At 45.7% G+C, this 26,487-nt stretch overlaps 2 protein-coding genes across 3 annotated transcripts; one reads left to right on the top strand and one right to left on the bottom strand.

Moving 5' to 3' along the window:
- Positions 1-492: 492 nt before the first annotated feature.
- Positions 493-19,046, bottom strand: KARS1 (lysyl-tRNA synthetase 1). 2 transcript variants are annotated; one of them, XM_073308391.1, is made up of 15 exons: positions 18,715-18,800; positions 18,451-18,603; positions 15,556-15,706; positions 14,842-15,007; positions 14,306-14,399; positions 13,717-13,903; positions 13,436-13,561; positions 9,861-9,980; positions 9,043-9,205; positions 8,769-8,942; positions 6,590-6,675; positions 3,883-3,968; positions 3,427-3,553; positions 1,214-1,357; positions 493-738 (listed from the first exon to the last, which is right to left on the bottom strand). In XM_073308391.1, exons 2-15 carry the CDS (start codon positions 18,570-18,572, stop codon positions 652-654), a joined length of 1,833 nt encoding a protein of 610 aa, XP_073164492.1. In that variant the 5' UTR covers positions 18,573-18,603; positions 18,715-18,800; the 3' UTR covers positions 493-651. The 2 variants fall into 2 exon arrangements, with proteins under 2 accessions (XP_073164492.1, XP_073164491.1); XM_073308390.1 differs by lacking the exon at positions 18,451-18,603 and having other exon boundaries at positions 18,715-19,046.
- A 35-nt stretch (positions 19,047-19,081) lies between these two features.
- Positions 19,082-24,483, top strand: TERF2IP (TERF2 interacting protein; the record flags this gene model as incomplete). Its single annotated transcript, XM_073308436.1, has 3 exons — positions 19,082-19,184; positions 21,689-21,798; positions 23,687-24,483. Coding segments are annotated over 3 exons (675 nt in total), but the record flags the coding sequence as incomplete, so codon positions are not given.
- Positions 24,484-26,487: the final 2,004 nt, after the last annotated feature.

Below are 26,487 nucleotides of genomic sequence, written 5' to 3'. Positions count from 1 at the left end.
AAATGGTGTTTGCAAATGGCAGGATGGGCGCCAGGGGAGGGCACTGTCAGAACTGATCGGATATCTGCTGGCTGTGGAACTTGGTTGAGCTGAGGCCAGGACCACATATAGTGACTGGTGAAACAGGATGGTGTGAGAGACATGACTACAAAACTTCTGAATGAGGAAGGAGCTAAATCTGTGGAGAGTTTCCTCTGATCACAATGAACAGAACTTTCATAGTGGACACTGGTAAACCCACATGGGTACAGCTCAGTGAGAAAAACTGGGGGCTGAGGAAGCTGCATATGGCAATACATATAGTCGTGCAGAGGTGCGTGATCAAAATGAAAAATGTCTCAGATTCACCACCAGATTTACTAGGGTTCCAATGGCACTGCCACTAGGCCCACCTCAGAATGGGCCCACAGATAGGGTTGGCACCGGGGCCACAAAAGGTTAATCCGGCCCTGTACGCTGCCACCTTGCACACAAACACCAAGCAAGAGGAGGCAGGATAGCATTGTCTTTTATTCATTTACAGAAACCGTGACACAGCAGCTTTCACTGGTCTCCTCAGGGCAGGAGCAACCTTTGTCCACAACCCGTAATTACTGAAGACAAAGCAAACATCTGCCTCCCAACTGGACACAGGCAAGGATCAGCAGCCCCTCACACTGAGGTGCCTTCAGCAGAGGGACTGGACTCGACCTCTTTCTTATTGTCTTCAGGTTTCATAGCAGGAAACAGCAGCACTTCCTGTGGAGGGAACCAAACACCATCAGCTTCCCCCCTCTCCCTATTCACATTCACTTCCCATTCACATTCCTTTTTGCATAAAAATAAGAGCCCCTAAACCAGCAAATTATAAGTACTTGATTTGTGCATACTTAATTACAAACCCTATTTACTTCCTCAATGCTCAAGATGGATTTCCCCAGGTCCCATAATGGACACCATGAAACTGCAGGTGTTGGAGAGAAAACCCCAGAAATGGCTAATTCAGAAAAAAGGCAATTTTAATTTTTACCATTGCACCATTTAATCCCCACAACAGTACCTATGGAGTTTGGATTTCAGCTATAACCCTGAATTTCCTGGCCTTTAGGATGGGATGTGGAAGTAGACAGGTGTTTCAATCAGACTCTCATAACGTAAGTAGCCTTTTGTTTTTACAACTGGAGAGTACTTTGCAGGATTTCTTACTCCCTATTTCCTCCAGGTGGTCCATTACCTTAATATTATTGGAGTCTGTAAGGAACATGGTGAGCCGATCGATGCCCATGCCCCATCCAGCTGTCGGTGGAAGTCCATATTCCAATGCAGTGCAGAAGTTGTCATCGATGAACATGGCTTCATCATCACCTGCTGCTTTTGCCTAAATGAACAGTGAGAAGAAGTTCCCATCGCCCATAGTGCAGGAAATGTCAACACTACTGCTAATTTTTGTGTCACCTCAAAGGGGTGCTACTACACTCCTGGAACCTAGGGGGCTATGTTCCAGTAGGGTCTGCATATTTGTAAAATCAGCTGAAGAAATGAACAAGGAGGTGATCTTACCCCTCATCCCGGGGTGTTAGTATCTGGAGAAGTATTCTGAAGGCCACATCATAGGCTATATCTACACTACAGCTGGGACTGACACTCCGAGACCAATCCACCAGCAGTCCATTTAGTGGGTCTACTGAAAACCTGCCAAATCAACAACAGATCGCTCTCCAGTAGACCCCTGTACTCTACCCCTGTCATAAATACAAAGGGAAGGGTAACAACCTTTATGTATGCAGTAATATAAAATTCCTCCTGGCCAGAGGTTACCTGTAAGGGGTTAAGAAAATCAAATAACCTAGTTGGTGCCTGACCACAAGGACCAATGGGGATGGAGGGGGGGGAGAGGAGGGGGTTTGTTTGTGCTCTTTGTTTGTGTGTTCTCTCAAGGAGAGAGAGAGAGAGAGACACACAGACACCAGGGGCAGAAAAAAACATCTCTTAAGAACCTGCCTGAAAAAGCATCCAAAATTACTAAGACAGTAAGTAAAGCCAGAAAAGGCATCAGATTATCTTTTGTTTTAGCTTGTGAATTTTCCCTATGCTGGAGGGAGGTTTATTCCTGTTTTTGTAACTTTGAAACTAAGCCTAGAAGGGAATTCTCTGTCTTAAATCTTTTTATTTTTCCCTGTAAAATTGCCTTCCATCTTGATTTTACAGAGGTGATTATTTTACTTTTTTTAATAAAATTCTTCTCTTAAGAACCTGATTGATTTTCAGTGTCCTAAAGATCCAAGGGTTTGATTTGTGCTCACCTGTACCAATTGGTGAGGATATTATTCTCAAGGGGGTGTAGGGTCTTGGGGGGATATTTTGGGGGAATAAGCACTCCAAATGGTCCTTTCCCCGAATCTTTGTCTAAATCACTTGGTGGTGGCAGCATACCATCCGTCCAAGGACAAGGGATTTGTGCCTTGGGGAAATTTTAACCCAAAGCTGGTAAAAATAAGCTTAGGGGGTCTTTCATGCGGGTCCCCACATTTGTACCCCAGAGTTCGGAGTGGGAAGGGAACCCGACAACCCCCAACGAGAAGATTAAGGTAAGTTGATGGGAGAGTTTCTCCCGTCAACCTCCCTCAGTGTAGACCCCGTGGTAACTCGACCTAAGGTACATCAACTCCAGCTACGTTATTCACATAGCTGGAGTTGCACAGTGTAGGTCAACTTACTGCAGTAGGGTAGATATAGCCTTAGAAAATGGCATGGGTGCTGACAGCAACATCTAATTCTAGCCAAGTTAAATGTTGTCTTGTGAAACAGTGTCTCTGACACTCAAGCTGCAAGGATTCCTTTTGGCACATGTGAAGAAATGTACCTTGGGATACTGGAGACAGAGCACTCGACTAGCACCAGAAGAAGGGAGTATAACAGGTATCTTTAAAACTTTTACTATTACATTTCAATAGGTAACCTTGTCTATCTCCTCTCCTAATCAATATCACCCTGATGGCAGTCTACAGCAGTTGCTTACATCGAAGATATATTAAGAAAGTGTTTAGGAATCAATTCTCTAATGCAATATGTATTTTGTTCTTCTTGAAAAAAGTTAATACAAGCTCTTTTGGTTTTCCATCTTTACCATGTGTTTTGTTCCAAACTCTTCCCTCTGTGCCTGCTGCAGCATTCATTTGTCCTCTAACAATTCTCCCTTTGATGGCAGGCAGAGCTGATAGGACTGGACTCGATGTAGGAGATATTTCTTGCAAAAGCTTATGTTAGACCCATTTGATTGAGATTCAATGCCAGTAAGATTCCTGTGGTGTTAGTTGTGAATGTTTAGAACAGCCAGTAGGGAGCACAGAAAGAGGAGATAGGAGTCTGTGTAAACTGGAAATACACATTCTGGCATTCACCCCAACCATAAAGTGTTTTCGGTCTCTAATCTCTACAATTCCCTACCTTCGCTTGATCTTCAAAAAACTGCCGCTGCTGGAAGGGGTCGTTGAGCTCTGTGTATGCATTGCATATTTCCTTCTTCATCACAAAGAGTTCAAAGCGTTCTGTCAGTCCCTGCTGAGAGCGATGCCTGTGAAGAGGAGATAAGTCAGCAGGCAGCTCAGAAACTAACACAGCTTCCTCTGGAAAAACAACAAGATCGCTGTTTCAGAAGAGATGCCCACTCTGACGGCCACCACTCTAAAACTCCAGGCCACTCAGTATAGACATTTTCCCCCTGGATTTTATGCCCTATGAAATGGGATTCCCTGGCTCAGGAACCAAGACCTGGGCAAGTGTCAGACTTCCCAAACTGTCACATGGCATCAAATCTTTCCTTTTCACAGACATAATTTTTCTCATGGAGATAAAAAAGGTGGTCATTATTTCATGACTTTATATAAAATCTCATACTCTTACCATTTGGCCAAAGGGCTCATGATCTGCGGATGATCACATATGAATGTGGGATGGATACAGGTGACTTCCAGAAACTCACCAACAAGCTGAAAAACAGGAGCAGGACAGAATTTTCAAGTTAGAACATCTCATAATAAAGGAGTTGCCATAAGACTGAGATGACTCACTACTTCAAAAGCCTACTTAGAGTAATGTCTTCATAAACAGCGATGGGTGCCTGCAAGAGAGGCCAAGCGTCCTGCTTGGAGAGATTAAAATCTGATCTAGCCCAAGACTGTATAAAACACAAGACTGTCTAAAATTCATCAAGTTTAACAAGAACTCCAGTGTCAGAACATAAGCCTACCACTGTTACCTACAATGTCTCAGGGTGGTATTGGGAGTTTAATTCCAGATTTGACATCTGTGGCACAAGCCACTAGACAAAGCAGCCAGAAAAAAAACACATTCAGGCAATAGTTGGGGTGAGAAGGGGCAGAAAAGAGGAAAACAAATGAATAATACTCATACTGGCCCTGTGCTTTACTGTACATTTTGGAGGCACATGTGAATCTAATTATACTCTTCTCTCCACTCATGCAGAATGTGTGGAGGGAGGGGTCCTCCACAAAACACTGTTGATCCCCTATTTCTCAAGGCCATTACACTTGGATGACAATTGGAATAGCTTTCAGAGTTGGTCTACACTGCTTCTAATTGACTGGAAGTGTCCCTGCAAAGTTATAAGGCAGGGGTGGCCAAACTTACTGATTCTCCAAGCCACATATGACAATCTTCAGAAGTTTGGGAGCCAGGCTGCTCCTGGCAGGGCTCGGGGCTTCAGTCCTGCGGGGGGGCAGGGGGGGATGTTGGGACTTCAGCCCCGCAAGAGGCACTTGCCGCAGCTTCATCCCTGCTCCTGCTAAAGCCCCAGCCAGTGCACGTACCCTGTGGGTCTGAAGCCCCAAGACGCCTCTCCCCGCAGGGAAGAAGCCCCAAGTCCCCGCTCCCCTACAGTCTAGTAGGTGGAGAATGGGAGGGGCCCTGGGGTGAGCCACACTTTAACTGTAAAAGAGCTGCATGTGGCTCACAAGCCACGGTTTGGAAGCCCCTGTTACAAGATATTTCTTCCTACCTGGGACCATCCACTGTACTAAAATAGCTCTCTTTTATCCTACTAGCCCCGGAACTAAGAGGCCAGGTATCAATCCAGAATCCTCTATAGATGTCCATCACTCTGCCACCAGTACAACGTGTTCTGTTATAAACAGACACAGAACGACATCTCTGGGGTATTACTGAATTCTCTCTGGCAACAGGAAAAGGGCTGAATTAAATTCCAGTGTATTTTCTTAGATGTAGCCAAACATCATGATTCACTGAAAGTCTCATGTACATCTCTGCTACACGATCATTCTATGGACTGGTAAAGACAAGCAAGATTGCAAGCCATTTTCTTTCTTCACCTGGAACATCTATGGAATCTGAACTGAGGTCCTTTCAGAGGGCCGGATCCTACTCTCCATATGTAATCTACCACTGAAACAAGCCTCTGTACCAGATCACTGGAAAATAAATAGTTAACATAATGCAGATTTTTAAAAAGGGCTCCAGAGGTGATTCTGGCAAACGCAAGCCAGTAAGCCTACCTCCAGTACTGGGCAAACTGGTAGAAATTATACTAAAGAACAAAATTATCAGACACACAGATAAACATGATTCAATACAACTTTTGTAAAGGGAAATCATGCCTAACCAATCTATTGAATTCTTTGAGGGAATCAACAAGCATGTGGACAAGGGTGATCCAATTAATATAGTATACTTGGATTTTCAGAAAGTATTTGATAAGGTCCCTCACCAAAATCTCTTAAGGAAACTAGTCATAGAACAACAGTGACGGTCCTCTCATAGATCAGTAACTGGTTAAAAGATAGAAACCAAAAGGTAGGAATAAATGGCCAGTTTTCACAATGGAAAGAGGTAAATAGCGGGGTCTCCCAAGGATCTGGCCTGGGACCTGTGCTGTTCAACATATTCATTAATGATTTGGAAAAAAGAGTGAACAATGAAGTGGCAATGTTTGCAGAGGATACAAAAATGTTCAAAATGTGTGTATGCGCGCGTGCGCTGGAAGAGGCTTGAGGGCCTAGCTGAGCAAGACAGTGTAAGGGAGCCCAAGGTGTTACAGGTGGGCTCAGTGGTACTCAGGTACATCAGGTGGCAGCCCAGGGAGCCTGTCACAAGGTCCATCAATGGCTATTAGCCAAGATGGTCAGAGATGTAACCCCATGAATAGAGCAACACTCGTAGTCTAACTGCCAGAAGGGGAAGACAAAGGTTGATCACTCCAACTGCCCTATTATGTACACTCCCCCAAAGCTCCGGTACTGGCCACTGTCGGAGACAAGATACTGGGCTAGATGGACCATTGTCTGCCCCATTATGGCAATTCTTACGCTCTTCTTAAAATCAGTGGCAAATTTCTTATTGACTTAAATGGTGCAAAGAAAACTGCTTACTTACAGCTTTCTCTGAGTTCTGCAGGCTAACTGCAGGTTGTGCGTTGACATACTTTCTTTTATTAGTTTTAAATTTTCTGCCATTCATTTTTACTAAATGCTCCATCAAGCTAACCAGTAGTCCGCAAAGAACCTGCAACTTCAAATGGGCCCCACTGCTTCGTAGGGCCAGATCTCAGGATTATGAAAAATCCACCTCCACTTACCTTATCAAGAAGCCTGGCCGTGGTCCTGGGAGGTGGACACTCAACACCTCTCTCCACACAAATAGCATCAAAGAACTTGCGAGTTTCTGTTTTCATAATGCAAAATATTAGAGAAGCTATTCATATAGTTAGTTCTTCTCCCCCTCCTCCCGACCAGCAGAATGATCCAGACCCAATGGAGGAGGACTGGAATGACTTTCAATATTTTCTGTTATAACACACTCTGGGACATACCAGCTCAGGAATATGGTTTCAGCCTTCCACAGAGCATGAAGAGCAGTATTAATTGCTTCCAATTTAAACTCAAACATAAGATTCCTAAACCCAGCTCTAGATGCTCTGACAACAGTTATAAACACTATCCCACACAGAGAGCGCCACTGTGGACAAACAGCCAGTCTCAGCATTATTTAAAAAAAAAAAAAATCTATATATAGATAGATCAATCTATCATTTCTCCCAAATACCTGCTCAAACTGAGGAGTTTTGAAGAACGTCCTAATGGTCAACAGATTTGGACCATTTCAGATCAATGAGGCAGTGGGAGCACGCTCCAAAGTTGACAGGTCCACAAAGAGCATATCTGCCAGCAGCCTTCACTCTCATAAATCAAGGGGCTCCCATGTTAAGCACTTCTGCTGATTGCAGTAGCATCGGTATCACAAAGAGAGAGGCAGTCTCTCAAGTAGGCAGGTCCCAGAGCTATTTTAGGGCTAACAAAACTAAATCAAGCAGCTGAAAAAGCCACCAGAAAACCCATGCAGGTCCTAGTGCACTAGTGTCACATGCTCATGATGAGATTTTCCACTTAAGAGAACCACCATATTGTTCACTAACTTTAGTTTTTAGATATATTTAAAGTGTAGACCAGTGGTTTTCAAACTTCGGGTCGCGACCCAGTACTGGGTCATGAAATACAAGGCACTGGGTCATGGCAGCTCTGGTCAGCACTGCCGACTGGGCCATGAGAAGTCCCGTCGGTGGTGCTGCCCGGCTAAGGAAGGCTAGTCCCTACCTGTTCTGATACGGCGCTGCACTCTGGAAGCGGCCAGAAGCAGGTCCGGCTCCTAGGCGGGGCGGGCCACGGGGCTCTGTGCGCTGCCCCCACATCGAGCACTGGCTCTGCACTCCCACTGGCAAGTTCCCAGCCAACGGGAGCAGGAAGATACTTAGGGACTGGACTTGCTGCTGGCCGCTTCCAGGGCATAGCATGGTCCACGGTGCCAGGACAGTCAGGAAGCCTGCCTTAGCACCCCCACTGCGCCATTGACCAGGAGCTGCTCAAGGTAAGCCCACACCCCAAGCCCCTGCCCCAGCCCTGAGCACCCTCCTGCACCCCAAACCCCTCATCACCAGCCCAGAGCCCCCTCCTGCACCCCAAACTCCTCGCTGGCCCCAGCCCAGAGCCCCCTCCCGCACCCTGAACCACTCATTCCCAGCCCCACCCTGCAGCCCTCACCCCAACCCTCTGCCCCAGCTCCATTAGGTCGCGGGCATCAACAATTTTCTTCAACTGAGTCACCAGAAAAAAAGTTTGAAAACCACTGGTGTTGACTGAGGTATAGTGCATTATAGTCTTGTCTAGAGGTAGCAAGGCTCACATTGAGGGAAAGATCATAACTACCCAACCAAATCATTGCTGCTATGTAATCACCTAAAAGCAGCTCTCCACAACTGTCAACTCAAGGGACAAATGGCAGATGCATTTTCAACCAAAAGGCCCGATATAATCTTCCAGTTGCTACCCCAACCTATTTGCCCTCCATGCCCTAATCACTACCAGATACAGAGGGTCTTCTCTGCTTCCTAAGAGACAGACGAAACAGATACAATGCCAGGTGTCAATGTAGTGAAAACACTTCAAGACAGGCCTCCTCATTAACTCTCTCAACAGTGTCATGTATACACAATGAAGATTTAAAGGCAATAAAGTGGAACCTTGCTGACCCTTACAAGAACCTGCAGGACATCAAGACTACACTCTGAAATCTTGTAGTTAATCCAACAAAACCACACAGTCGGGCAACCCCATCTACTCAGCTCACATGTAGATCTGAGCAAAACAGCACCTTGCAATAAACAGTATTGAAGGCAGCTTATAGATCAACATGGACTGGGGGCTAGAGGTCTTTGCCCCATAATAGCCAGGGGGAGGTGAAAGCACAGAGACTCATCTGACCTTCAGTCTCAAAGTGATCAGTTGCTGGAAGTTTCATTCCCAGGATTCTCTCCAGTTCATGCACCATGCTAATTTTCCGGAAGGGTGGGGTGAAATCTATCTCATAGGCATGACCCTCAGGACCATCTGGGTGATAAGTGACCTTGTAACTTCCAGTAATGTGCTTCACCATTCCTACAAGATAAAACTACACTTAAAATCAATGCCATGCTGTATCACACGCTATCTTCACACAGATTCTTATTCTCCTTTAATTAATATTAGGTTAGGTCACCTGAAAGCAACTTTTCTGTGATCTCCATCAGGTCATGATAGTCTGCATAAGCCATGTAAAACTCACAGGTTGTGAATTCAGGATTATGAGTCAAATCAATTCCTTCATTCCGGAACTGGCGCCCAATTTCGTACACCCTGTCCATGCCTCCAACCACCAACATCTAAACAAAAAGAAATCCAGCTGGTCACATTAGCCTTCTGAAATGGAGTCAAGAAAGTTCTGACTAGCACAAAATTGCACCAAATCTACATTCCCAAGATTATCAGCAAAACACAGAGGTAAAAGCAGCACTAGACAAACCTAATGAAGAACTCTGATTCAATTATCCTGACATCCACTATTCTCCAATCAATATGGGTCTCTTTCCTGCTCACCTCTTTAGCCATACTCCACCCAAGCGAAATTGCTTTTGTCAACCCAATTAATCTGCTGGCTTTTAGTCTCATCTGCGGGCTGCCAAGCTCCCCTCCCGCCCAGCGCGCCACATCCCCACTCCTCTGCCTACCTCCAGGCGCTTAGCGCTTTCTAGGAGGGAGGTGGGAGGAGCGGGGAGCTGCATGCTCAGGGGAGGAGGCAGAGAAGAGGCAGGGCAGGGGTGGGGACTTTGAGGAAGGGGTTGGGGATGGGGGTGGGGACAGAGGGTGTCAGGTGATGTGGCCCTCGGACCAATGTACTAGTCCTCATGTGGGCCTCCCAGTGATTCAAGTTTGAGATCCCCAGTCTAATCCTTACTTCAATCTTATGCTTCACATTTTGGGAAGGCAGATAGAGTCAGAAAAGTGTGAAGCTTAACCCATGTGGGGATCACCTCTCACCTTGTGATAGAGTTCTGGAGCAATTCTCATGTATAAGTTCATGTCCAGTTCATTGTGATAGGTAATGAAAGGTTTAGCCACAGCTCCACCTGGAATAATATTCATCATGGGAGTTTCAATCTGATGGGAAAAAAAAGTGTTAAACCTTAGCTCAAATACTCTCATGCCCCTGACACAATCATACCCTCCCTCCATTCCCCATGCTACAACTATTTTGATAATATGTGTTTGTCATAATCATAAAAGGGAAGGGTAAACACCTTTAAAATCCCTCCTGGCCAGAGGAAAAACCCTTTCATCTGTAAAGGGTTAAGAAGCTAGGATAACCTCGCTGGCACCTGACCAAAATGACCAATGAGGAGACAAGATACTTTCAAAAGCTGGGGGGAGGGACAAACAAAGCCTCTCTCTCTCTGTCCATGTGATGGGAACAGAACAGGAATGGAGTCTTAGAACTTAGTAAGTAATCTAGCTAGATATGCGTTAGATTCAGTTTTCTTTAAATGGCTGAGAAAATAAGCTGTGCTGAATGGAATGTAGATTCCTGTTTTTGTGTCTTTTTGTAACTTAAGGTTTTGCCTAGAGGGATTCTCTATGTTTTGAATCTAATTACCCTGTAAGGTATTTACCATCCTGATTTTACAGAGGTGATTCTTTTACTTTTTCTTCTATTAAAATTCTTCTTTTAAAGAATCTGATTGCTTTTTCATTGTTCTTAAGATCCAAGGGGTTGGGTCTGTGTTCACCTATGCAAATTGGTGAGGATTTTTATCAAACCTTCCCCAGGAAAGGGGGTGTAGGGTTTGGGAAGATTTCGGAGGGAAAGACGTTTCCAAACGGGCTCTTTCCCGGTTATATATATCCGTTAGATGTTTGGTGGTGGCAGCGATAAAGTACAAGGGCAAAAAGTAAAATAGTTTGTTGGGTAAAATAGGTAAAAAAGGTAAAATAGTTTGTTAAAACTTGGGGAAGTTTTAACCTAAGCTGGTAAAAATAAGCTTAGGAGGTTTTTCATGCAGGTCCCCACATCTGTACCTAGAGTTCAGAGTGGGGAAGGAACCTTGACAGTGTTCAATAAATACTTCAGTTAAAGAGAGAGAGAACACCTGGCTCAGATGTGAAATTTTTACATTCTATGTATTAATTCACCATCATGAACAAAGATATTATTCTGAAACAAAAATTCTTCCTCCTTTGTAATCAACAAGGTAAGCCTATTTAAGCCATCTTCTCTATCAAGAACATAGCAGGAACAACCATATTCTGCACAATTAAGGAGCTGTGGAGTAGGGAAGGGACAGGGACTGGGCCAAGCTGTTGAAGACATTTGCAGTCATATCACCAACCTCCAGCAGAGAAAGTCTGGCTTCTCAGAAAGTCTAAACCTTGTAAAACTACACTGACAAGAAGTGAAGTGAAACTATGTATGTGGAAACAATGTTTATCAATCCTTCTCAGTGTGTCCCATCTGCTCCATTTCATCATTTACACTAAGTTCCTTGGGCAGCAACTGACAGCAGCCAACTGATAAACACTGAAAGAAGCAGTATTCCTTTCACTACCTGAACACTTTGCAAAAACTACACTCCTTTAAATGTAATTGCTTTGGTAAAAGATGGGGGTTTAATGATTTAAAATTAAGATATAAAATATTGCATCTGAAAAAGTTTCCAAGAGTATAAGGATATTATATGGCTAGCTTTGTTAATTTAAAATTAGCGTCAGAGGGGAAAAAGGGGTCTGTCTGTATGGAGAGACAGAGTTCTGGAGCCCAAAAGGAGTTCTACAGTATACAATTATTTTCAAATAATGTCTCTTGTAGATACGAGCATGTAGGAAGGCAAAATCAACATGTGATTTTTCTCTCTCTGGGCTGCAGCGCTCCCGGAGACTATGCCAACCTAACTTTCACGAAAGCTGCATTTTTCGGATGTTTAAAGGTGCATGGGTAATGGAGTATAACCACATGCCTCACAACTTAGTCTATTCAAGAGTACTATACACATTAGGTCCAAATAAAGAGTAAAATGCCAGGGAGAGGAAGATGCTGCCAGGTATATAGACAAAATAAACATTTTCTGAAAACAGTCATCAATGATGGGAAGAAGGTGATGTGGCATGGCAGTTCACCCAAATGGGAGGGCAGGTGGCAATACCAATGATACCCGCTCCTCTTTTAAAAGGGCTCCCCAAGATGTGGGCAATTTTACAATTTGGTTAGGCTCCTCAAGAGTCTGCCTTGTTCTACCCACTGTCAGGGTTGTGCTGACCAGTCAGCTCTGGCCTCCACACAAGTAAAGTAGAAAGAAAAGGAGTATTTGTGGCACCGTAGAGACTAACAAATTTATTTGAGCATAAGCTTTCGTAAGCTACAGCTCAAAGTAGGGGTTGCAGGCTGCTTGTCCCACTGCATTAGGTAGAATACCACCACTAGGGGTCCGGAGCTTGGGCTGCATTAGCAGGAATTAATCCAGCTCTGCTACTCATTTAGGAACTGTACAAAACAAGCACTTTTGTATTCCAGCTGCAACCATTTAAAACAGGAAAAAACAAGGAAGAGGAATTTCTCATGCTGATTCAGAATGAGGCTCAGGGTTCCAATGGAAGAAAAAAGGTCTGTCCACAACGTAGGAAATGGAAGCCAAATGGGAGTCTCTGTTGAAGAAAGATTCAGAACGGATCTAGAATCTGAAGGGAAAGAGTAACTTTTGTAGAGTTTGTGTGGCAATGCCTACCCAAGTCACTTTGTATTAAAGACACTAGCTGTTTCTCCTGCACTGTAGTTAATTCCCAGCATGATCACCAAGCCTAAATGGCCTATTTAAATGCTAGTTTACAAGTGATTAATTTCAGGAAAATAGGAAACGTACAGTCAAGAAGTAATGGCACCTTAACACAGCACAAATCTACTGTGTTGAATATATCACGGTTCTCAATATTAGTTATTTCACACAAACAACTCCACTAGCAGCTTTTGTGGATCCAGTAGACTAAGAGGTTAAAATCTGCCAAGTAGTGGATAGCAAAGAGAGTCATAATTTGAGTGTGAAGTGGAAACAGGAATTATCTAGAAGTAAACAGGTCTTTTGTTCTGGTATGTTGTTCTCTGTTATACCTGACAATAAATACTACATATGTTTTATGTAAATTAGATTGACTCTACCTTTTTGGAGTGGGGGGGGGAGGAGGGGAATTAACACCCTTGAGAATGAGGGGACAATTTACCCAACTTCAATTATGGAAGAAAGCAATGGGGGAACAAATATAATTAATAACTTGAATTGCTAACTTTGGGTTTGCTCAGTCAAAGAAGAGTATCCCTCAGAAATTGCTCTGTCACTTGAAGGGGAGCAGACAAAGAGATAAACAATAATTAACTCTATTGCACTTAGTGTGCTTTGTGGCTCTATGGCACAAAATTATCAGAACATGTATACTGAGCCAAAGTCAATATGTATACTTTTCCCCGTCCCATGCACATTTTGTATGTGAGGTGGGTGTTGGTCTCTCCTTGGAGCTGAAGAAGTGTGAAAAAGAGCAGCACACACAGAGAGAATCAAAGTACCAAACCTTACCTCAAGAAAACCCAACTCATCCAGGAAGCTCCGGAGGTATGTGATGATCTTTGCACGGATTATAAACTTCTGTCTCACATAGTCATTAAGAATTAAATCCAAGTATCTCTGGCGAAATCTAGTTTCCTGAAAAGGGTGGATAATTTTAGAACAATCTAAATTATACTTATTGCCAAAGAGAAAAAAAATAAAATTTGATCTTCATTTGGTGCACTGATACCAATGATACCACACATACAAAAAGCTGCCAGTTTGGCTTCAACACCAGGAGTGGTTGTTACCTTGTCTTTGAGCCCGAAGTGAAGGTGGGGCAACATGTGCAGGCATGGAGAGAGCAGAGTGATTTCCCAGGGAATAACGCTCAGCTCTCCTTTCTTTGTCTTTCCAGGATTCCCCTGAACCCCAATAATGTCACCCCGACGCAGCTTGTTGTTAATGTGGATATATTCTTCCTCTGATTTGTAGTTCCTGCAAGTGGAAAAACATGCATCTTTTAAGCACTTTTTGTCCATAGATCAAGCTTTGCTCAGTCTCTTCCCACCCAAAACACTTAATATTCAAGTATCAGAGGGGCAGCCATGTTAGTCTGTATCCACAAAAACAATAAGGAGTCCGGTGGCACCTTAAAGACTAACAGATTTATTTGGGCATAAGCTTTAGTGGGTAGAAAACCCACTTCTTCAGATGCATGGAGTCTCCATGCATAGGAGCCTCGACGTACTGTATTGTGTTCTCCACCACCTGACTACAGACTAGGAATCTGAGCTGAAGCTCACAGGCATGGGGAAGAATAAGATGTCCATCTTCTAATCTCCTCCTCCCAGAAAGTACAGTTTGATTTAGAATGTTGCTATAGTGATCCCTAGTTACCTGGAGTTTGCCATGACTTGCAATTTGACTCCCTCTCCACGAAGATCATAGAAGATCAGTTTCCCTCCAGAGGCACGTTTTGCATGGATTCGACCTAGAAACCCAAAGTTAGATGGTCCAATGGTTACAGCAAGTCAAAGTCAGAAATCTTTCCATTTCCCCAAAACAAAGATCCATCTCCATGCCCAAGCCCCGGCACAGCATCACTCCTACCTTGCAGCCCAGGCAACATATCACCAACCTCCATCCCATCATTGGATGGCAAAGTAACGAGTCTCTAGTTATGAACACAGGGCCTTGGAGTCCTCTCATCAGACCTGCTTCCTTGCTTGTCAAGGACTCTAACGCTCTACCTTCTATCCCAAAGGTCCCAACCCAAACTTAGCCTAACCTTGCTACAGCTCTAGCACTATGAGGAATTGCCAAGCAAGGTCCACAGAGCTGTGGAGGCATTCCCATCTATCTCCCTCCAAGAATGGTAAGTGCTTGACTTCGCAAAATGGCAGACTGTCTCCAAGTCCCAGGTGAGTCTTTACCTGCCACTCTCACCGTAATGTCTCTCAGGTGATCTCCTGCCTGCAGATGGCTGTACCTCTCTATGAAGTCTGTGAGGGAAAGGTCTACGTGGAACTTATGAGGGTAAGGATCTTCATTGGTGCCTTTCAGCTGCTGGATTGCCTGACTGCGGATCTTGTAATATTGCTGTCATCAGTCATAAACAAGAACATTTATGTTAGACACCAAAGGGACTGTACAGTTCACAAGCTAAAGCATAATTGATTTGACTTGGGAATATTTATTTGACTACAGAAGTTAGACAACACCTGAGTGACTACGTCAGAAGAGTCAGCTCCTCTGACAGAAAGCACAAAAAAAAAGGCAGAGAGCACTTAAGACATTGGACTAAGAAGGGGCTAAACGAATGCAGTGATGAGACAAGAAGAAGTCATTGCTTTAAGCCATTACCATTCAAACCTTAGATATATCCTCTCCCTCAGGCAGTTTTTTTGGGGAATATTATTAATCTATGCTTGCAGCCTCACTGTCCAGCTAAGAACAGCCACACTGGGCCAGAGCATAACTCCATGTAGCCCAGTATCCTGTCTTCCAACAGTGGCCAATGCCAGGTGCTTCAGAGGAAATAACAGAACAGGCAATCATCACGTGATCCATCCTCTGTCACCCATTCCCAGTTTCTGGCAAATAAAGGCTAGAGACACCACGCTTGTCCATCCGGGCTAACTGCTCACATTGGGGTCCAGGCTTTCCTCATCAGCTCCATTGCAGTTCTCAGATCCCAGGGTCAAGGCAGATTTGCTCAGATGCTTCTCACTTTGCTCTTTTTGCTTTGCCTCTTTCTCAGCTACTTTTCTCTCAGCCTTCAAACGTCTCTTCAGCTCACTGGAAAAAGAGAGGAAACCAGATACAGAAGCCACTTTGAAACTTACAGAAAGAAACACTTGCCAGAGAGATTCTGTCCAAGGGTCATCCTACACTTAACTCTCTCTCCTCTCCCCAAGAGGACATGTTGCCTTGCTCCACTTCATAGGAAGTGAAAAGTACCCAAATTCTGTTCTGGACTGCTCCAGTCCCTCACCTTACAGTCAGCAGTATCCAGATAAAGCAGTACTAGCTGGGCATTGTCTCACATAGAGGAAACGTACTTGTTTTTTTTTCCTTGATCCTTCACTGTTCACCCTTTACAGCCCTAGAACATAACAGCCATACTGGGTCAGACCAAAGGCCTATCAAGCCCAGTATCTTGTCTACCGACAGTGGCCAATGCCAGGTGCCCCAAAGGGAATGAACAGACAGGTTATCATCAAGTGATCCATCTCCTGTCACCCAATCCCAGCTTCTGGCAAACAGAGGCTAAGGACACCATCCTGCCCATCCTGGCTAACAGATTCATGGAAGATGGTTCCATCAATGGCTATCTAGCTCCCTTTTGAACCCTATTATAGTACTGGCCTTCACAACACCCTCTGGCAAGGCGTTCCAGAGGCTGACAGTGCATTGCGTGAAAAAATACTTTCTTATGTTAGTTTTAAACCTGCTACCTATTAATTTCATTTGGTGGCCCCTTGTTTTTGTATTATAAGGAGTAAATAACACTTCCTTATTTACTTTCTCTAAACCACTCATGATTTTATAGACCTCTATCATATCACCCTCTTAGTTGCCGCTTTTCCAAGATGAAAAGTCCCAGTCTTATTAGTCTCTCCTCATATGGAAGCCGTTCTATATACCCCTAATAAATTTTTGTTGCCCTTTTCTGAACCTATTCCAATATATCTTTTTTGAGATGGGGCGACCACATCTGCACGTAGTATTCAAGGTGTGGGCATACCATGGATTTATACAGAGGCAATATGATATTTTCTGTCTTATTATCGATCCCTTTCTTGATGATTCCCAACATTCTGTTAGCTTTTTTGACTGCCGCTGCACTTTGAATGGATGATTTCAGAGAACTATCCACAATGACTCCAAGATCTCTTTCTTGAGTGGTAACAACTAATTTTGACCCCATCATTGTATATGTATAGTTAGAATTATGTTTTCCAATGTGCATTTGTCATAACCATACAGCTAAGGGTAGCCTAGAATTCCTCCTTACCTGTAAGAGGTTAAGAAGCTTAAATAACCTGGTTGGCACCTGACCAAAAGGACCAATGGGGAAAGAAGATACTTTCAGATCTTGGGGGGGGAAGGCTTTGTTGTGTGTGTTCTCTTGGGAAGCAGATAAGCATCAGGTCTGAAAACCCCTCCTATAAACCATCCTAAAAGTCTCTCATGTTACAAAAAATTGTAAGTAAAAGCCAGATAAGGCGTGTTGGATTATCTTTTGTTCTGCTTGTGAATTTTTCCTTTGCTGGAAGGAGGTTTATTCCTGTTTTTTGTAACTTTGAAACTAAGCAGAGAGGAAGTTCTGCTGTGTTTTTGAATCTTTTGTTACCCTGTAAAGTTATTTTCCATCCTGATTTTACAGAGGTGATTATTACCTTTTTTTAAAAAAAAACAAAATCCTTCTTTTAAGAACCTGACTGATTTCTCTATTGTCCTAAGACCCAGGGGTTTGGGTCTGTGATCACTTTGTAACCAATTGGTTAGGATAGTATTCTCAAGCCTCCCCAGGAAAGGGGGTGTAAGGGCTTGGGAGAATATTTTGGGGGAATAGGAACTCCAAGTGGTCCTTTCCCTGATTCTTTGTTAAATCACGTGGTGGTGGCAGCATACCCTCCAAGGGCAAAGAATTTGTGCCTTGGGGAAGTTTTAACCTAAGTTGGTAGAAATAAGCTTATGGGGTCTTTCATGCAGGTCCCCACATCTGTACCCTAGAGTTCAGAGTTGGGAGGGAACCCTGAAAGCATTACTTTTCATTTATCAACATTAAATGTCATTTGCCATTTTGTTGCCCTAGAAACTTTGCATAACAATCAAAATAAGGTAAAAGTCTTCAGTGAGCAAAGCACCAAGGATAATTACAGTACAGTTTGAAGTAACTAGAGTGTTTTCGCCCTGGGCACGACAGATTTAGAGTCTCCAGTTTAGAGTCTTCAGTCTATAACAATCACCATGCATATCTGTAACCTACTTAGGCCCAGATTCTGAAAAGTATTTAGCTCCTAACCTCCACTGAAGGAAATGAAAGATAGAAACAGCCTAAAATAAAGGAGGACTTGTGGCACCTTAGAGACTAACCAATTTATTTGAGCATGAGCTTTTGTGAGCTACATCGGGTGCATCCGATGAAGTGACCTACAGCCCACGAAAGCTTATGCTCAAATAAATTGGTTAGTCTCTAAGGTGCCACAAGTACTCCTTTTCTTTTTGCGAATACAGACTAACACGGCTGCTACTCTGAAACCAGAAACAGCCTAAATGCCTTTGAGCATCTGGGCCTTAAACACTGCAGGACCTCCACTCTACCACATGCTCCACAGACAAATGCCAAAGCACAAAGGTTTCTAGGATGCCCAAGGGCCCCCAGGCAAAGGGGGGCGGGAATTCCCTGAGAGGGAGATTCCTCAGGGAGGGTCACTGACTCCGCAAGACACTCGCCCCCACCCGTAGCACCCCGGGCAGGGACTTCACGAGAAAGCAGGTGGCGACACTCGAGACGAGAGCAACAAATCACCAACCTTCTTTGGTCATGAAGTGCCTGGAGCCTTCGGAGCGCGGGGCAGGCGGCGCGGAGGTGCCGAGCCCGCCAGACCCAGCCAAAGCGGCCCCCAAGGAGCCGAACAGCTGCGGGGCTCAGCATGGCGCGAGCGCCCGGCTCTAGAGACCGTCACCTGGTAGGAAACAGACACCGGTCAGCGACGGGCAGCGCCTCCCGGGGCCCCGCCCGGGTCCTCCCGCTGGGTCCCAGCCCCGGGCACCGGCCCCCGACCCCGCACTCTCACTTTTTGCTAAGAGGGGCCTCAGCCTCCGCCATGTCACCAGCCGGAGCAGCACCGGTCGCCGCCGCCATCTTCCCGGCCGGGCCGAGAGAGAAGGAGCACTTCCGGGTCAGAGACCATTTGGGAGGGGGCGGGGCAGCAGCCTGGTTTAGGCGCGCGCAGAGAGGAAGGGGCGGGGCTGCGGGCGCGCGCACCCTGGGTGGCGGGAAGGCTCCAGGTGCGAGCCAGGCCGCGCGTCGGCGGCGCCCGCCCATGGCCTTGGAGCGCGCGGGCCCCGCTCGCTCGCGGACGCTGTTCCTGCAGGACGATGGCAGCCCCATGCGCTTCTACGTGCGGCCCGGGCCCGCCAAGCTGCAGCTCGCGCCGCTGATCCTGGCGGGCGGCGGGCGCCTTTGCCGCGTGCAGGAGCCGGGCGCGGTGCTGCTGGCCCAGCCCGACGAGCGGGGGGCCACGGGCAACTTCGTCTCCAGCGAGTACGTGCGGCGCTGCGTGGAGAGCAACGAGCGGCTGCCGCTGGAGCGCTGGCGGCTGGCGGCGGCCGCGGCCCCGGGCCCGGCCCGGGCCGGCCGCTCTGCCTTCACGGGCTCGGAGGACGAGGCCATCCTGCTGCACGTGCGGGGCCGGGCGCAGGGCGGCGTCACCGGCACCGCGCTCTGGAAGGAGATGGAGCGGGCCCGCCTGACGCCGCACTCCTGGCAAGCCATGCGGGACCGCTACCTGCGGCGCCTGCGGGGCCAGGAGCACAAGTACCTGCTGGGCGGGCCCGGGCCCGGCCCCGGCCCCGCGCCGCCCCGCGGCCTCCCCCGGAGCGCCTGGCAGCCGGCGGACAGCGGTGCGGACCGGCGGGGGCGGCGGGGGCGGGGCGGGCCCTTGGGAGGCAGAGACTTGCTGGGCTTCGTTCCCGGCTCTGCCGCTGCCGCGTGTAGTGTCTCCACCGGTGTGTGCCGCGGGGATAAGTGCCACCCCCCGACCCTGCCTGCAAGCACTTGGTCAGCCGTGGAGACCAGCATTCCTTCAGCCATTGGGTTCGGGGAGCATAGCCGGTACACAGCTGGTAAACCCACCTCCGTGACCTGTCCTCATGAAATCCTAGAAACCTGAGCTGCAACAGCTGCAGTAGATCTAGTGTTTCCTCCACTAGGCTCTTCCTTACAGTGCTTTGGGGAGTCTGGCTGGAAATGCCCCAAGCCTGGAGTTACCCCACATTCCTTGGAAACTGTCCCACAGTGTAATAGGCACACCTGGGAGCTTTTCATTCTAATTTAGGCTGAACAGAGTTAAATCATAATGTAATGGCATGACATCTGCAGGAATCCTTTGTTCAATTCGGGTAGATTGTCTTGAGAAAGAGAGCACAAAGATCAGATGGGCAGTGAAATTAGTGTGGAAAGGCTTTCATGTGAGGAGAGAGAAAACACTGACTGTTTAGAGAAGAGTTGAGTAGGAAGGTACAATAGATATTATACAAAATGACAGGTTTCAGAGTAACAGCCGTGTTAGTCTGTATTTGCAAAAAGAAAAGGAGTACTTGTGGCACCTTAGAGACTAACCAATTTATTAGAGCATAAGCTTTTGTGAGCTACAGCTCACTTCCTCAGATGCATATTGTGGAAACTGCAGCAGACTTTATATATACACACAGAGAATATGAACCAATACCTCCTCCCATCCCACTGTCCTGCTGGTAATAGCTTATCTAAAACCTGGATTTGTGCTGGAAATGGCCCACCTGATGATCACTTTAGATAAGCTATTACCAGCAGGACAGTGGGGTGGGAGGAGGTATTGGTTCATATTCTCTGTGTGTATATATAAAGTCTGCTGCAGTTTCCACAATATGCATCTGAGGAAGTGAGCTGTAGCTCACAAAAGCTTATGCTCTAATAAATTGGTTAGTCTCTAAGGTGCCACAAGTACTCCTTTTCTTTTATACAAAATAAGTGGTGTAGTAAAAATAAACTGGGTAATGCTAATTTCCCTATCATAATACAAGGACATGAAAGATGGCAAATTTAAAATTGATCAAAGGAAATATTTATCTTAACAGTTAAGCTGTTAATTCATTGCCACAAGCTATTGAGGTTTGGTCTACACAAGGAACTTAGGTCAGTGTAACAATGTGTCTCAGGGGTATGGATGTAGTGATACTAACCTAACCCCCAGCATAGACAACACTATGTTGACAGGAGGTTTTCTCCCGTCAATGTAACTACCACCTCTCAGGAAGTTAGAGTACCTACACTGACATACTTTTTGCCTTCCTCTGCAGCATAGGGCACAGGTCACTTGCGGGTTTAAACTAGTGTAAATGGTACATTCTTTGTAACTTAAAGCCTTTAAACCATGATTTGAGGACTTCAATAACTCAGCCAGAGGTTAGGGGTCTATTCCAGGAATGGGTGGCTTAGGTTCTGTGGCCTACAATGTGCAGGAGGTCAGACTAGATGATCATGTTTGTCCCTTCTGAACTTATAGTTTATAAGTCTGTTCTGTAAAACATCTAAGGAGCACTGAGTTCTTGACTTTGTAACCTTAAAAGTTTGGAAATGCCAGATTTCAAGTCATACAGGTGGCTTTCCTTTGGCTTCCTTGTGCAGATGCAGGTTGTCTTAATGATGTGATAGTTTCAGTGCACCGGATGGATGGTGCTCTGGGAATGAATTGGGGTTGGTTGATATGTGATGTTTTTGGCAAGTGTAATATTTACTGGTTTAATTCCTTGGATCACGCCTAGAATCTTTATTAAAACTGAACATAGATGGTTGTTGCAGACCCATTACTTCCTCACTCTATGCCTCATATGGACAGAAACCACTAACTCTGCCAGAACATGAGTTTCTTGTTACCTTTTCAGAGTGATTAGAAGACTACCAAATTGATTAATCGTAGCAGGCAGTAGGATGTGAAATGTAATCTGAAGTCATGATTAGCATTGCAGTTGCATAACAAATGCTAATGTTCTCTCTCTCTCTAACAGAGTTTTGGAGGAAGGAAGTAGCCGATATACCCCAAGGAGTGGTTCAAGACCAATTAACAAAAGGGGGTAGCCTTTTCCAGCTGGCTAACAAAGAATTTGAAGGCAGTGAGGTATACATTCATAGTTGGACAGCTATATCTGCATAATGTGATCACACAGATGTGTTGAACGCTTTATGATGTATAGATTAAAATCCCAAACTAGTGAAACTTCAGATGTACTTAAGCCTTCTTCATAAGTAACTTTAATCTTAAATATGACTTTGTTTCTGTGTGAACACCACCAGGATGCTGATTCTTTCTATGACTTTGTAGTAACATTAATTAGGGTGTGCTAGTTCAGGGATAAAGGAGTTTTCAGCAGCTGGCTATATTGGGGACCCTGCTTACAGCAAGGCCTGCCCTGCCTGCTAATTAAAACCTTTACCATTCCCAAGACTGCTTCCCACTTCTGATGCTTTTCAGCTTGACCATTGAATCAGGAATTGACAGTGGTGGTAAATCAGCTGGGTGCAATATCTGTATGGCATGAAAAACAACGGGACCAGTGGCTGGGGGAAAACAATACAGAGGTTAGTCAGAACAGGTTGGTATATCAAGGTAGCAGAGAGGGAGTAGAGTCTTGTGTTGGTGCCAAAGAGAGGATAGTATTGGCAAAATAAATATATGTATATACACGTATGCGCACACACCCCATCCTTTCCAATAAAGTTATAAGTACATGGGTTACACCAGACATCTCCCTGGAGAATGACCATCAGACATTTATGGTTATAAATTTACAAACTGCTTCTTAGAATTACCCAGAACTGACTGAAATAAAAAAAGAATATATGGCTAAAATGCCTTTGTGTAAGACTCAGCATCTGGAGCATGCCATCCTGTGAAGCATTTTTCTCTAATTCACAGGTGCAGATTTATGCTCTCTAGCTCGGCAATTACAGCTTAATGGGGGTACAGCATGCTTTTTTTTATACCAATGGCTTACATTTTAATAATGAAGAAGCAAAAATAGCTTCAGCAGCAATAAATGTTTCCCAAGTTCTGTTCCAATTTAAGGTTAATTACAAAACTGTGACTAGTCAATTGATTCCCAGATAGTCAGTCATCTGAGTTAACACCTAGAAAACGTCTTAGTGTCAACATTTTAAACTTTTACACAGCTAGCTAAAGCATGGAAGGATATTATTAACTACACAACTTACTATGAATGGTGTGTCGTGGCATATCAAGTAAAAAGAGCATGACTAATTTTTTCCAATTTGACCCTGTGTCCAGATACTTGGAGAATGTTAGAGACCAAACATGGTTGATAAAGAATGGTCATCTGCACATCACCGTCACCTTGAGTTAAGTTGTAAGTGTTAAGGCTCCATTGGCAAGCAGGGAGTTATTCACTAAGGGTATGCCTTCCCTATCAACGTTAAAGTGCTGCTGCGGCAACACTTTAACGTGGCTGTGTAGTTGCAGCACCAGCGCTGGGAGAGAGCTCTCTCAGTGCTGTTAAACAACAAAAAAACCCGCCACCAGCGCTGGGAGCGCAGCGTCCAGCACTGGGGCACTGTCTACACCACCACTTTACAGCACTGAAACTTGCATTGCAGGGGGTGGGGGGGGTCATACCCCTGAGCGAGAAAGTTTCAGTGCTGTAAAGTGGCCGTTTAGACAAGGCTTTAGTATCACAAGGCGAGTGTGAGCCTTGAGCAGATTTACACAATTCAGAATGACAAATTTATTTTTGACTGGTTAGATTTTAGTTTATTTAAATCCTATCCCTTGTCTCCTGCCTTTCCACATTCCACTGTATCCTTGGTGCTGTGCATTGCTGTACTTGGATTATTGGATTTTATTGTGCACAGGTATTATGTTCAACACATCAGTATACTTTAGAAGGATTCATATGGGAGGAGGGGAGGACAGCACTGCTCTGGACTCCTAATTTCGCAGTTTTGTGTGACAGTTATAGTGGAATGTCACTCACCCTAACTTCTATTCCTAGTCAGAAAATGAGACCTCTGACCTTCAGGAAGAAAATCCTGCAAAAGATGAAGAGCTGAAGTCCCCTGAAAAAATAGCCTCCAGTCAGAAAATGGAACTGAAGGAATGGGTAACTGCTGAGGACTCTGCTATAACTGAAACTCCGCCTCAAGAGGAGGAAAATCCCATAAGGACTTGCCCTTCCCCCACAGAGGTGGCAGATGCAGTGAAGACAGTACAGCACTTCATGGAGGAATTCAGCATGGACCTCTCAACTGTTATACAAGCCTTTCTGAAAAACAGTGGTGAAGTGGAGGCCACTTCCTACTTCTTATATAACAGCCAGCGCTTGGATGGATATCCTATATGGAGCAGACAGGATGATTTAGATTTGCAAAAAGCAGATGAAAATCTCAGAAGCAAATTAATAGCAAAATTTGGAGCCCAGAATGTGGTAAAGCGGGTTGCGTTCAGGAAGCGTTAGATGGTAACTTGTGAAGGATGGTTCATGGACTGGGACCCTCCCAGGAAAGCAGGAGATGAGACTTGCATCTCTGACATTCATGGAAAAAGGAATGAGGATTTGTAGATGTTCTGAAGTCTCTAGGATAGCCACCTGCAATCTCATTTCATACAGGAAAAATCTGGCATTGAAAATTAAGATCTCTGTGCTAAACACTTCGTCCTTTCCATCATTTTCTGTTAACATTTCCGTAAGTTTCCATGTTTATGCAAGGCCTTGTTTTATGTTTGTTTTTTTTTGTACATGCTGAGTATCCTGTTGATTAAATCTAAAAATAAAATATTGGGTGAAGATGAGAGCTCCTTAATCTCTTCAGAGCCGAGTGGCTGAGTATTGGAAATCTGCTTTTGTCCTATACACAGTGGTGGGGGGAGGAGTCTGCACATTCATCCACTGAGATGGGATGATACATGAACATGCATTTCAACATACTTTAATCTGTATTAAGGTGGGAAGGTGTGCCTCATTATACAAACAAAAACCACTGTCTTGCACCTGTAAGGCTTCCCTATTGTCAGAGGCAGACAACTTCTCTTCCTTCTAGGTCAAAGTAAACAGGCTTATCTGATAAGACTTGCCTTGGAGTTACAGAGCAAGCATCTTGATTCTCCTTTATGCTCCAGATTTCTGTACCCTTGAGCTGTTTTATAATCCTGTAAAACTCACTAGCATTGCTGCATGTAGCAGCTGCTAAGCCACCAGTCCTTAACAGATGGCATGATTGTCTAGTCTGAGGAGGGGTTTTAGACTCGCTGTTTCCAAGCCTGGGGGGGGGGGGGGAGAGAAAGATTCCACTGCAGAATGCAGGTATTGAATATATTTATAGCCATATAAAACTACACTTTCTAGTAGGGCGTTTAATATGTGATACAAATGCTAGCTAAGGGTTGAAATTTTTTCTGATCACTGCTACCTGACCAAAGCTTGGAAGGGCTTACAGCCAGAACTCCAGCCTTGTGGGCTTGTGTGCCAATGTTCTGGCACGCCCGCAGCATGTCTGAGAGCTCTAAAATACCAGAGGCTTGTGCTGCCTGGAGAGCACGGCGGCAATCCTCGTTTGCATTTTCAACTGCCAATTTTAACAAGAGCTCGTGAGCTGCCTCAGTGTTATCCACCTGTCGGAGGATAGCCTCCTGCAATCTGTTGGTAAAATCCAAAAAGGACTCTGAGGCACCCTGACAGATACTGACAAAGCTTTTGGTAGGCTTGCCTGAATCCGGGACCTTCTTGAAAGCATGCTGGGCACAGGTGGAAATAATGGGGAAGACAGCCTGAGGGAGTTGAGACTGCATCTCAATAGTAGCAAATGGGCCCTCCCCTGCCAAATGCTCATAAATGATACCGCGCTCTATGTACCTGAGCTTGGCGTTCTGCCATCTGCCGATATTCACTAAGCCAAATAACATACTGACTGGGCGACAACATCATGCGCAGCAGCGTTTTCCAATCCTCAGGGATTAGGGAGTACCCAGTACCCATCCCTTCAATGAGACCACGCACAAAGGTGCTAGTCAGGCCAAATTCACAAATTGCTTTCTTTACCTCTCTAACCACCGAGTATGGCAGAGTGGTCCAGGTGCCCACGGGGTTGCCCTGGTCATCATTCTGCCAGGTCACCGGGCAAACGGAGACCAGATCAGCCAGCTCCTCCGCTGTAAGATCTGATCGAGCTTTCGCTGCGTGAACCATTTGTTGCACCAGCGAAAGCTTCTGAGCAGATGCAGATGACCCTCCGGGGGGCCCCACGGGGGGGGAGGGTGATCACACACCAGCTCCGGTGGGGAAGGCCAGGGAGGCGGTGGTAATAGAGGCACTGGGGGCGAAGCAGGGGGAGGGATGGCTGCAGGAGCGGACGGGGGTGGCAGGATCGGCAGCTCCTCTGTTGGTGCTGGAGAGGGCCTTTCCGAGGCGACACGCTGTGTCGCATCGCCAGGAGGGGGGATGGCTGCAGGAGCGGACGGGCGTGGCGAGATCACCAGCCTTGCGAGGGAGGGCCTGTCGGAGGCGACACGCTGTACCACGTCGCGGCAGAGGTGCCAGGCATGTAAAGCCTGCACGGGCGCCCAAGGCTCTTCGTGCAATGTCTGGCCCAATCGCTCCCAGTCCGCTAGCTTAAGGCTTCCGGCTTCAGGATACCACGGGCACTTGGCACGCACCTCCTGTAGCAGGAGAGTAAGTGCTCGAGCCGGGCAGTCATGCTGAGCCTTACGCAGCAAATACTGCAGTTCATTGCGGTGTTGCACTTGCAAAGCAGAGAGGGAGCTTCCCATACTTACCACAATGAAAAATACTCACCGGGA

The sequence above is a fragment of the Lepidochelys kempii genome, chromosome 12 (assembly GCF_965140265.1).
Source record: "Lepidochelys kempii isolate rLepKem1 chromosome 12, rLepKem1.hap2, whole genome shotgun sequence".
NCBI classification, from domain to species: domain Eukaryota; kingdom Metazoa; phylum Chordata; order Testudines; family Cheloniidae; genus Lepidochelys; species Lepidochelys kempii.
The sequence above is the reverse complement of the archived record's forward strand: the minus strand, read 5'-3'. Positions and strand labels throughout refer to the sequence as shown.

Excerpts from the sequence above, each read along its gene's own strand:
- KARS1 (XM_073308390.1), bottom strand. The coding sequence starts at position 19,031 with ATGGGGCTGCCATCGTCCTGCAGGAACAGCGTCCGCGAGCGAGCGGGG. Across the intron at positions 14,400-14,841 it reads CATTACGGTGAGAGTGGCAG|GTCGAATCCATGCAAAACGT; the intron begins GTAAAGACTCAC and ends TTGGGTTTCTAG. Across the intron at positions 9,981-13,435 it reads ATGAGTTGGGTTTTCTTGAG|ATTGAAACTCCCATGATGAA; the intron begins GTAAGGTTTGGT and ends TTTTCCCATCAG.